The 12,781-nt window shown below is 43.4% G+C and overlaps 1 protein-coding gene across 1 annotated transcript; it reads left to right on the top strand.

Moving 5' to 3' along the window:
- Positions 1 to 576: 576 nt before the first annotated feature.
- Positions 577 to 12,436, top strand: ENC1 (ectodermal-neural cortex 1). Its single transcript, XM_083883062.1, has 3 exons — positions 577 to 631; positions 5,229 to 7,042; positions 10,420 to 12,436. Exon 2 carries the CDS (start codon positions 5,241 to 5,243, stop codon positions 7,008 to 7,010), a length of 1,770 nt encoding a protein of 589 aa, XP_083739188.1. The 5' UTR covers positions 577 to 631; positions 5,229 to 5,240; the 3' UTR covers positions 7,011 to 7,042; positions 10,420 to 12,436.
- Positions 12,437 to 12,781: the final 345 nt, after the last annotated feature.

Raw genomic sequence — 12,781 nt, 5'->3', positions numbered from 1 at the left:
GCCCCGCTCGGTCTTGGCCACACAAGGGGACACGCCAGGAGGAGCGGGACCCTCCCGTCGGTGCGGTTCTCCGCATCCCGCGCGGCTGTTTCGGTGCGCGCATCCCTTGTTCTCACCCGGAGCGCGGTGCAGGAGCTCCTATAGCTCCCGGTCGGGAACGGGGAACGGGGCAGGGCAGGCAGAGCAGGAAAGAGAGACCATCCTTAAACCCTCACTAAACCTTCCCTGCCGCTGGAAGGGGACAGCAACAGCGAGCGCGCTGCCCTCATCCCGCCGTCCATCCCTCCCCCGCCTGTCACTCACACGCTTTGCATAAATCCTCCCTCCGCCCCCCAGCCCTTATACCCCTTCTCCGCTCCGCCGCCGGGGCAGAGCTGCGGCTGCCGTGCCAGCAGCAGGAGCCGCCAGTTTCCCTCTTTCTTCTATCCCTCTTTTCCCCACCTCCCGCGCTCCTCCCGCGTCCCGCCTCCCGCCGGCGGCAGCGGCAGCAGCAGCTCCGCCCGGCGCTGCCGGTCCCGCACCGCTCCTCGCTCCGCGGCGCCGCCGCTCCGGCACTGCCCAGCTCCTCTCCCTTCCCATGCGCCGCGCTCCGTCGCCCAGGCACCTCCGCGCTCGCCCGGGAGCCGCAGCTGTAAGTTGGTACCAGGGGAGGCGGAGGGGAAGAAGAGTTTTGCCGGCGGGGTTTGTCCGGCTGGAGCCGCGCTGCCTCCTTGGTCCCCGGCACACAGGCAGACCCCGGTCGTGCTCTGGATGCTAGCGGGTGGGTTGGTGTTTTGGGGTGGTTTGCTATCCCCTATACAGGCTGCTGGCTTCCCCGGTGGGCTTCAGCTTCCCGCTTGGGGCCCCAGGCGGTCCAGAGCATCCCTCAGCAGAGCAGGGAAGGAGCGAGCTCCGGGCTGCTCTCGGACTTGGCTGCCCCGCTGCTCCTCTCCCTGCGCCGGCACAGAAACTTTTGCACGTGGTTATTGCCTCTGTAAAGGAAACCAAATGCCTTTTTTTTTTTTTTTTTTTTTTTTTTTTTTTTTAATATCGGTCTGGGAAGAAGCTCTGCGAGTTTCTTGTCGGAGAGGGAGTTGTTGAGGCGTTCTGATGGGGCGAACCGAGGAGGATTTAGAGTTGCATTTCTTTGTTTGCATGTAGTGTGAGCTCCGTAGTGAGTTTCTAGCAGGAGCAGCGTGTTCTGCTTTCTGTCTCGCTGCAGGTCCCAGGAAGCCACTGAGTTTGAAGGCTTTGGGCAGGGTCACGGTTCCCCTCTGCCCCACCGATAACATCGGTGCAGATTTAGCAATTGAAAGCGGTGCTAGTTACATCGATGGGATAATTGACAGATTTCCTCCCTTTCAGCTGTTTCACTGATTCTAAAGAAAAACGCAACCACCGCTGTGTAATTACACAGTCGCATTAAAATGAGCGTGTGCATCAGAGATGTGTCAGTAATTTGAAAATACTTAATTTTTCATTTGATTTAGGCTGAGACCTGCACGCTATGGAACTGTTAAGTAGGACAAGGAGCCTGTTGTTTAGTCTTAGGGTAGTGTTTACTACTGGGCTGCTGTGACAAGTAGCCTGTTGAAGTGTAATTATAAATCAAAGTCTTGGTTCAACCTCTGTTCCTAGATAAAATCTATATCTCTGGTTTACTGACCACTTCTTGTCTTTTACATACAAATACTATTTCTAAGGGGAAAAAAAAATGCCTGAAGGGAATTGGCTAATATTATTCAAGATGAACACTTGATCAGTGACTGTAAGTTACCTCTGCTAAAGTATTTGAGGCTTGCATAATTTCCAGCACCAAACAGAGAAATGGGAGCTGTCATTTTTGCATTTTAGTGTTCTTACAAGATTCTGGATTGACCTAATTGCCAGAGACTCAGAAAGGCTCTTTACAGAAACACTGCCTGTTAGTGAATGATGATACTTGCTTCTAAGGGAGTTAGTTCAGCTAGCCCATGTGCAATCTCATCTCAGCATCACACTGGAGGAAAAAGATGTGTATAGATATGTATCTTTGTTCTGTTTGGGGAAATATGTTAGCTTATCTTAAATGTGAATTGGCATATTTTGAATTCCTCTCAATAGATGACATTATGATGATAAAGGCAATCTTACAGGAACAGTTCACCACCAGCATATGTGAAATATACTTCTCACCAAGAGACTAAGTCTTCTGTTATAGGAGGGTGAAATGCTCAGTGCCTTATTCAGTAGCTGTTTGAGAGGGTTTTTTATACATTTTTGTTTTTTTTTTGGTGGTATTTGGTACTATGGCTGTGGGTGGGCTTTGGGTAACAGACAGTGATCTGTTCCTCCCCTCTCCATGTGGTCTGTAGTTCACTAGCCTCCCCTGTATGCATAACTGCAGGGTGGGTTTTTTTTAATGTTTGCCTCTATTTTGTTGTGGTTGTGGGCTCATTCTGAGTGGTGCTGAACAAGCATTGCTCATGGGAGTACACAGCCTAGTGAAAGATCTAAACGCCTGCATCTGAAGCCTCTGATGTGAACTTTACCTGCCCTGTTTCTGAACCCTGTGTGCATGATGAAAGGAAGTTTTCAGTTTACTCTGAAATCTCCCAATATGTGGAGGCAAAGAAGAGAACATGTTTTTTCACAGAGATCCTGACATGCCTAGACTGTGATGTCTACACACACATTCAGTTAACTGGAATGGAGGATGGGGGGCAGTGAGCATACCCAGATACTGGTTTTTCTGTTGTCTCTGATCAGTGGGGTGTTTAGCTCCCTCCCATCCTGCTCCCTGGTGAGGATCCTTGAAAGAGTAACTCCTCAGTGTAAGGAAAACCTACCTGTAAAGGTCCAGTGAATACTGTGCCTTGCATCACAACAGCATTTAAAACAGTAAAGTGCCTGGAAAAGTTTGAAAATTTTGATGGTAAAGTGTTCAGTCTCCTATTTGTCTTCACACTGTTTGTATACTAGTATTTCAGGCCATGACCTTTCTGTAATCCTTCAGTTCCAGGAGATTTCAACCTGTAAATGGTCAGTATCTTATTTTTGGCTATTGGTTAAGTGGGTTATTTTAGTCTGAGATTACTGCTCAAGATCCTCAAATGCCATCTGGGTATTTTTTTGCCAGACAATACAACTTCATTAAAGGTCATTTAATTTTCCTTGTAAAAGAGTTTGTGTTTTGAAGACATAGTAGCTGCCTTAAGTTGTTCTGTGCTTAGTGCATTTAATAGATTGGTCTAGGGAGCACTAGTATGATCCCTGCCTAAGCTTTTGCATGATAGAGGGAGACAAATGCTCTGTCTTGTAACTCTGATGTGTAGGACTCTTCTCTGTTTTGGAGGACTTTGGATTGTGCACTGTATATTGGGCAGTGTTATCTGCTCTTTTCAATCCCAATTAAGTTTTATCAGCCAAATTGTGTTTCATATTAAGGGAAATGTGCTATGGTAGTTTTACAGTAAGGTGTCTCTCTATTCCTTACTTTAAGTTGGGTTTAAGGGCTTTTTTTTTGCTGTAACTGAAGAGAAAGGTGTATCACAAACTTGCTGTTGTTCAATGTGGTGAATCAATTACATTAGCACAGATGGTGGTACTGGCTGTGCTGCAGTTAGACTGCAGGTGTTGCATGTTCCATATACACAGATTGCTTGTTCTGAAATGGAGTCTGCTGTCCAAATTAAACATGTGGTTTTGATTTTGTCAATGTTCCTGGTCATATGAATCCAGAAAAATACATGTATTAAAAAGCACTGGGTTTGAGGCTTGTAAAGCTCTTGTATTATCTTGAAGCATGAAATGTGGGAATGAAATTCTATAGTTCTGTACTGCTTAAAGATGCTCAAGTATATGTAAATGTGTGTGTGAGAACAAAGTATATCCACATTAAAATCTTGTCAAGTGGCCTCAGGTCATGCTCTGACGTGGGGCATTGCATGCTTTCCAGGTAGATCTCTTGGCCAGTTCTTTTTTTGAAGGTGCAGTGAAAGGTACCCTGGACATGCAAAATAGCATAGTAATTAGGCAAGTTTGGTTCTTGGCTTTCTCTGAGTTTTCTCTGCAGTTTGAAGACAGATAAGTGAGATTATTACAGTACTGGTCACAGCCACAGCTTGCACTGAGTTCTGTATATTTCATCTCCTACTATTTGTAGGTGGTTTTCTGACCATTAGCTTTATATTGGTGTGAATATTCCTCCCTTGCTCTATACTCCACACATATATATGTATCTATATATATACACACACACACTATATACTATTTTGACCTGACTCTTAGTTAAATTTGGAAACTTGCTGCTGTAATTATAGATAGACCTGCATATCATGGCAGGTAACAGTAACATTCACCTCTAAACAGGATCCAAGTAGTGTTTTGTTTGTTAGGAACAGGGCAGGATAGGGTATGTCTTCTGTTTTGTGCTTCCTCAAAAGATCAGAATGAACTAATGGCTTAAGCTTTGAGGTCCTGAGTCTCCAGGTGTCTTCAGAGGCAGTGTCTCAGTGGCTTTGGCTGATAGTCAAAACATTTTTTTTATGTTGACCCTGCTATATCACTATAGCAAGCAGACCCTGAATTCTGTGAAATAAAGGTGGAATCTGTAGAATTTACTTTTATTTTTTTTTTTTTTTTTTTTTTTTTTTTTTTTTTTTTTTTTTTTTTTTAACAGTTAAGTCCAAATCTATGGTTAATACCACGGTTTTATTTTAAAGTTTGGGTTTTTTGGTTTTTTTTTTTTTTTTCATTTTGTGCTGTTGCATATGGAATCACTATACCAAAGGGAAGCTTCCTAATGGGATTAGTAGGTTTTTGTTCCCTATGCAGCTTTTGACATTCCTTAGGTATTCTGTCTGGTAGCTCTTCCTGCTATGATTCAGTACAGGAGAATGTTTCAAGCGTGTGCATGTGTATGTATGTAATGAATCAGCTGGTCTAGGTTGGGGAAGGGTGAGAAAATCAGTCCTGGTTCATTTTCTTTCTCCAGCTTACTTGCTTACTGTATTGCTATGAAAGTGGGAGATCAGGTTTCCCAAGATAAACCTGCTCTTGGGCAACAAATTTAGACTATGTCATTTATGAATCTCGCCTTACAAAAAAATAAACGCATGCCAAAGGTAGATATAATTCTCTGTCCACTCAGCTGTAAATTAAGGCTTTTTCTCTCCCATCCTATAGTGAATAATAGACCCACTTTTTGGTATGTAAAACTAACAATGATTTTGACTTTTATTTATATTAAACTTTTTATTTGCTCGTAGGTGTGAAGGAAAATGTCGGTCAGCACACACGAGAATCGCAAGTCCAGGGCCAGCACTGGCTCCATAAACATTTACCTGTTCCACAAGTCATCCTATGCTGATAGTGTCCTTACCCACCTGAACCTCCTGCGTCAGCAGCGTCTCTTCACTGACGTGCTTCTCCATGCTGGAAACAGGTCCTTCCCCTGCCACAGAGCAGTGCTGGCTGCTTGCAGCCGCTACTTCGAGGCCATGTTCAGCGGAGGGCTGAAAGAGAGCCAGGATAGCGAAGTCAACTTCCACAATTCCATTCACCCAGAAGTCCTGGAGCTTCTTCTGGACTATGCGTACTCCTCCAGAGTTATCATCAACGAGGAGAATGCAGAGTCGCTGCTGGAGGCTGGTGACATGCTGGAGTTTCAGGACATTCGGGATGCTTGTGCGGAGTTTCTGGAGAAAAACCTTCATCCCACCAACTGTCTCGGCATGCTGCTGCTGTCGGATGCTCATCAGTGTACCAAGCTGTATGAGCTCTCTTGGAGGATGTGCCTTAGCAACTTCCAGAGTATCAGTAAAAGTGAAGACTTCCTCCAGCTGCCAAAAGACATGGTAGTGCAGCTCCTTTCCAGTGAAGAATTAGAAACTGAAGATGAAAGGCTGGTGTATGAATCAGCGATCAACTGGGTCAGCTATGACCTGGGTAAGCGTCACTGTTACCTGCCAGAGCTGCTGCAGACAGTGAGACTGGCCCTCCTGCCAGCCATATATCTTATGGAGAATGTGGCCATGGAAGAACTTATCACCAAGCAGAGGAAAAGCAAGGAGATTGTAGAAGAATCGATAAGATGCAAGCTGAAGATCTTACAGAATGATGGGGTGGTCACCAGCTTGTGTGCCAGACCCCGAAAAACCGGCCATTCGCTTTTCCTTTTGGGTGGCCAGACCTTCATGTGTGACAAACTGTATTTGGTGGATCAGAAGGCGAAGGAGATCATTCCAAAGGCTGACATTCCAAGCCCACGGAAGGAGTTCAGTGCTTGTGCCATAGGCTGCAAAGTGTACATCACTGGGGGACGAGGATCAGAAAACGGAGTCTCCAAGGATGTGTGGGTGTATGACACCCTTCATGAGGAGTGGTCCAAGGCTGCTCCCATGCTGGTAGCCAGGTTTGGCCACGGCTCTGCTGAACTTAAGCACTGCTTGTACGTAGTAGGAGGGCACACTGCAGCAACTGGCTGCCTTCCAGCTTCCCCTTCAGTATCCCTAAAGCAAGTAGAGCAGTATGACCCCGTGACCAACAAATGGACCATGGTTGCCCCGCTGCGGGAGGGAGTAAGCAATGCAGCTGTGGTCAGTGCAAAGCTCAAGCTGTTTGCTTTTGGTGGTACCAGTGTGAGCCACGACAAGCTGCCCAAAGTCCAGTGCTATGATCAGTGTGAAAACAGATGGACAGTGCCAGCCACCTGCCCCCAGCCCTGGCGTTACACAGCTGCAGCTGTTCTGGGAAACCAGATTTTCATTATGGGTGGAGACACTGAATTCTCCGCCTGCTCTGCTTACAAATTCAACAGCGAGGCATACCAGTGGACTAAGGTGGGAGATGTGACAGCAAAGAGAATGAGCTGCCATGCAGTGGCATCTGGAAACAAATTGTATGTGGTTGGGGGCTACTTTGGCATTCAGAGGTGCAAAACATTGGACTGCTACGATCCCACGTTAGACGTTTGGAACAGCATAACAACTGTGCCCTATTCCTTAATTCCCACGGCGTTTGTCAGCACGTGGAAGCACCTCCCCTCCTAACTGTGTGTGTGTTGGCAATTACAAGTTATCAGGTAAGAAATAACACCTTTGAACCTCACTGTAATAATGCTTTTCAAAAAACTTTTCAGCAGCAGCTCTGAGGAGGGGTGAGTATGTTTGGTGCAGTTTTACATCTGGATCACCTGAAACACGAATGTTCAGGGCTCTTTACTACATATCTTGCACTTTTACAAGGCCTTTTCCTGCATGATTTGGATGCAAAGGACTGAGCCAAAATAACATTTTCAATTTGTGGGGAAAGGCAGATAGTCTTTGGGAAATTGACTCTGACTCTTGGGTACTAAATGTGTGCTAAACAAAGGTGCAAAGCCATTTTTATGATGACTGAGACTTGGTGACTCTGCATCCAGTAACAGTACCCAAAAAAGATACAGTAAATTCTGATCTGAATCCTGATAGTGAATTCACTTGAATTTCCATGCAGACAGCCTTAAGATAAAGCTGCTGGCTTATGATAGGTGTTTTACAGGGAGTTCAGGCCTAATTTTCAATCTCAGCTAGACAATGTAGTTGCATCTGCATGGACTAAGGTTGCATTTTCTCCATTGTTACACTTTAAAATACAGATTTTTCAAAATACTTATGCTTTTATATGTTGAACTAGGTATAGTGTCAGGAAGATATGTAATTAATATTGCAGCCTGAAATAATTACTAGTCTATAGCACACACTGTTCCAAAACAATTTAATTATACATAATGGGCCAAGCTCTTACCAGATGCAACTTCAGCATTGTATCTTCTCACAAGCAAGTCTGAATTTGGTCTTGCTTGGTTTGTTATTGTGCATTTCTTATTTTGGGGAGGAGGGGAGAAGATTTTTGCTAATAGTCTGTGTATTTTGCAACAAGCCTGGCAGATTGCCATTTGTGTTGTGTTACTTTTATTCCCTACTTCCTCTTTGTGGCTTTAGTGCAAAGTCAGTTACTGCCAGCCAAATAAATATAGTGATGTCCTTGATCCTAAATAATCCGTGCCCTGTTAATGGTAGTTTCTTTTTGGGTTTGAGCAGTGTATGTTGTTCCCATTAAGGCAGGCAGGTTATAAGAAAAAGGCAAATAAATACAGTTGCAGTAATTAAACAATCCACCCATGTGCCTCTGGGTTACCTCAAAGTTCAGACTGAAGAGATTCTCCAGAATATAGGAAAAAGAACTTGTGTGTAAAGACTTCTCTAGGTTCTTCTGTTTGGGACAGATCATCAGGGAGGTTTTTTGGGTTTATTTGGAGCAGTAGACTGACTGTTGCAGTAAATGCAAACCCCAAAGGTCTTTGAAGCAGTGTAGATAGTGCAGTTACTCTTGTAGCTGCCTTTCAGCTGATCAGGAGTTTTGATTGAGTAAAGAACACAAGGTTGGAGCCATGCAAAGCAGCAGCTCAGCTTTGAAATCTAGTGTGAAATTGGGCAGTGTTGTGCCATGATGCTCTTCTCTCAGGTGGTTGTTTGCCTTGAAAACACTACCCCTGTGCCCTCTCCCTTTCCCCCTCCCCTCTCCCTACTTTGTTTTTCCCAGATTTTTCTCTGGAAAGCACAGCAAACCCTAGAGATTACCAGGTCCTGGTTACTGGCAGTAATTTCCACCCTAAAGCAAATGGGAGCCCTCATTTCTGTGTGCCAGCTTCCTCCCTAGCTGGGAACTACATCTCGATATCTTCAGTTAATTTGTATTATTACTGACTTTATACTGTTCTCAGTGTTATCAGAGCAGCAGTATTGAATGCCTGGGCTCAGGTCTGTGCCAAGAAAAATATTGACTTATTCTTCTGAGTCTGACTTAATTGTTCTGGAGTTTACAGTGCATGAAGGAGTGTTTTATTTTGAAAAAGGGCTCTCTGAATGTAACGGTGCAAAAAGGTTTCCTTTACTCTGCAGTATCTTGTTAAAAGCCAGTGTTTTGTCTTCACTAACACACAAGATAACTGGCTTAACTAGCACACAAGATAACTGAATGTAGCCATAGACTGAAATCTCTCCAGTGCTGTGTGCTCATCCAGCAAGTAGGTTGTTTTTTTTCCTACTGACTCCTGCTGCTTTGTCAGTGGGTGGGAGAGCCAAAAAGGAAATTACTTGTGATTACTCTGTTTTCATGGTGCTGTGTGGCCCCAGTCTGACAGCTTTTAGGAAGGCTTCAGTCTGCTTTGTCTTGTTACTCAAACTTGGGAGTTTTGAGTCGGGTTTTTTCCCCTCTCTTTTGGAATTGTTTATAGCTTTTTTAAAGTTCATCCCATGACACGAAACACTGTTTTGACTTCAGTGTTGATAGTCTGTTTTGATGGGAAGAATGTCATGCTATGATGAAGAATGCCTAGGATAGACTAATCAACACTGAGCGGGCTCTTTTTTTAGACATTAAAAAAATAGCCCACACTTGCAGAAACACTATGGACTGTTATGTAGGCTGGGTTGTTTCCTGTGAACCTTCTCTGTTGTTCTTAGACATCACAGCCTGAGAGAAATGTGGAGTGTTCAAAGGATCTGTGAGTGCACTAGAGCTCATTTGCATTGTAATGAAGTAGGATTTGCCTTCTAAAATTCTAGCAGCGCTGTCAGAAATTATTGTAATGAACTGATGGTGGTTTGGGAGCTAGAATTTTGATACAGCTTCACGGTTAAAAAACAAAGCACAATCTCAGCATCCAAAGGCTGAGTTTCTCATTAGTTGATTTTATAAAGGACTCTGGGATGGATTTATTGGTGGATGGTATATTGCTGTGTAAAAAGAAATTAAGTAGAATTCTGCTTAAATGAAGAGTAGATGTATTTTAAGTAATTTACTGTTGTGAGTAAATTCAGTTCAGGATTTATTAAGGTGAACAGAGGTATTGAGGCAGACACCTGCACCTTCCCTTCTACTTTGCTTCAACTAGTTTTGTTATGCCTAAGGTGTAAAAAAACCTCTGCACTGAGTGTTCATGTGGATTTTTGTGAAAGAGAAGTTAAAAAGGCTGTTTCCTTGAAACAAATCCAGAAACTCTCAAGATTTTGGGGGAGTATAAAAATGCAGAAGTATGCAGGATACGTGACATGTTCATCACTTTGAAGTGTATAAGGCCACTTTGATTTAGGTTTCAGATGACTGAATTTATATCCAAAAAATTAGTCATTCTGCAGTCAATAGGATGGTTTGCAGAGTAGGGTTAATAGAATAATAAAGTCAGACTCTGACTCTAAATAATTATGTTCTTGACTGGTTTATGTATTAGCAGTTGGGTATTGCACAAGAACCTTGAGGTTCAGGGTGGGCAGGGCAGCCCATCAACTGGGTTGTATCCTAAACCTAGCTTTTAGCTTTTCTTCTTTCATACAGAAACTGTATGGTATGTTGTTGCAGCAAAACCTTTTAAGTCATTTTTCTCTCCTTTCCTTCCACCTCTTCCCATGCTTTTAGTTTACTCCTTTATTTGGAGAAGAGAATTGGAACCTCAGATGTGGAGAAGTTTTAATGAAGAAAAATAACTCGGCATCTCTTGCATTTGAAGAAAATCATCTGCACCTTGTAAATTATCCAACCTGGACATGAAAGAATGGGAGAAGAAACCCCTGTCTTCAGTCCTTCAACACGTAGTTTAAATATGAATGGACAAACCTGTGACCTGGTCCTTGCTAATGGTGGATTAATCTCAACGTTAATCAGTCCTTCAAAGATGAAAATAACAGAGACAGAACTTCTCTTAGCTGTGCACCACACAGCACTTGATTTCCATGGACCCCACTGTTTTTATGTGAAATTCAAAATGGTTGTCACCTCTCCCTGTGGTGGTTTGAAGTGCCAGTGCCAGCTGCAGGGGAAGCAGGCTAGGTCTGAAACAGCAAGATGCTGTTGTGAATGAAGATACAGCAGCATTGCTGCTGAACTCTGCTGGCTGGAGTGTGCTTGCCTGTGGGCAGTGCCTACAGCTCCTGTCACACCTCGTGTTGCATTGTCCTGTGTGCAGTAAGTGACCTTCTGCTCCATAAGGACCAGTCCAGTGGTGAAATGTTTTTGCAACAGTGGGGAACACATTGCATCCCGAAAATACTCACTGTTCCTGTTCCTCCCTGTATTTATAATTCAGTCTGTTCCTTTCCTATTATGTTACTTGTTGTAGATATAGTTATTTATTGTTCAGTGCTTGCATGCTGAAACAATGCCTGCAATTGTCTTCATGTTGCAAGGGCTTGTGTGAATTGTATGTTTTGCACATATTGTGATTGCTGACTTGCTCTGCTGCACAAAGAAAGAAAACTGTTGGGTAACAGTTGGAGGTGGGAGGGAGGAGTGGCTTCCCAGTCAGAAATTGAAGGATTACAGGACAGGATTTTTAAATGACACATGTGCTGAAGGAAGAAGCCATGGAGGTCACTTTCTCAGGCCACCAGCTCCTTGGGTTGCATGTGGTGTGTCTTGTAGATGGTGTCCTTGGAACATTTCATTTGTTGGTCATGCCTTTCAATTTCTAACCTGGAAATAGCCAAAGTCTCTTGCAACAACACGCTTTGTGCCGCTTCCTGATTGCAACGCAAATACTGTGGAAGAGCTTCTGGATACCAAGCCCAGATGAAGTCATTGTCCAAACTTATTTATTTATTTATTGGGTTGGAGGAGGGTTACCTGCAGCATAGCCACATTGTCCTGAAGGAGTGGAGAATGGTGATTCAAGAATAAAAAAACAAAAAGAACCTCAACATAGGTTAATGATGAAGTCTTAAGAAAAGAAAAAAAAAAAGGAAGAAAGAGCAGCAATTTTGCACTGACTGGATTGCCTCATCCATCTGGATTTCAGATCATCTGAGTGGCCAGATGTCAAAGACCCAAGTGCTCTAGAAAAATTCTTGTGGGGATAGAAAATGAATTTCAAACCTCTTATCTTAAAAAAGGAAAAAAAAAAAAAGCCCTCAAACTCTGCTGCTTTTTATTTTTGTTATCCAGGTGTGTCTTTAATCACTTGGTTGCTCAGAAGCCTCATATAATCCTGAGAAACCAAACTTTGATTTTTAAATAAAATTGTTTCTTATTATTCTGGTCTTTGGACAGAGATGAAGCTACTCTTTTTCTTAGGAATTTCAGAAGCTTGTGTTTCACAGGTACTTTCTTTGCCAGATCCTGTCGTGAAGCTTGTATTGTATTGTGTTTTTTCTTAAATGTTTCTGGAGCCCAATTTAACTGGCACATTCAGTAACATGGTTGGTGTGTGCTGTGGTATAAGTAAACAGCTGCATGTGTGCATGCAAAACAAAAAAATAGTCACATTGGTGATGCTTGTGTTTCTCTGTGTGACAGTGATGTAGCTGTATTTGTGAAAGCTTTGTCATCTGAAAGTGTTTACATTGGTCACTGGAAGTTTCTCTGCGCTGCCTTACTTTTGATTTGCTGTTTGGAGTAGACTCTTTACATTTCAGAAATAAAGTGTTTGGAGTTCTGTGAATACTGGGAGAACATTGATTAATCAGCAGTCATTTGCAGTTTTTGAAAGGGTGAGTTCCAGCTAGATGTGGTAAAATTTTCGTTCCACTGATGGAAAATGATTCCTTGAAGTGGTAGATTAAAAAGTATTTAAACCCACAGGCTCTCTACTCTTGTGTCCCCTTAGATGACCTTTAGCAATAGGAACACATATTAGGATTGTCTCCTTTCTAAATCCCTGTACCTGCACAGGTTGCCATGTTGAAGCAAACAGCCTTGAATTTTTGTTGCCTTTCATCTTGTGGATCACTCAGGAGTGTGAAGGGAGCCATAAAATCAGACTTCCTGTGTTTTGCATGTCCTCTCC

The sequence above is a fragment of the Zosterops lateralis genome, assembly GCF_965231275.1.
Source record: "Zosterops lateralis genome assembly, chromosome: Z".
NCBI lineage: Eukaryota > Metazoa > Chordata > Aves > Passeriformes > Zosteropidae > Zosterops > Zosterops lateralis.
This window is presented reverse-complemented; position numbering and strand designations above follow the sequence as displayed.

Coding starts and splice junctions, on each gene's coding strand:
- ENC1 (XM_083883062.1), top strand. CDS start 5,241: ATGTCGGTCAGCACACACGAGAATCGCAAGTCCAGGGCCAGCACTGGC.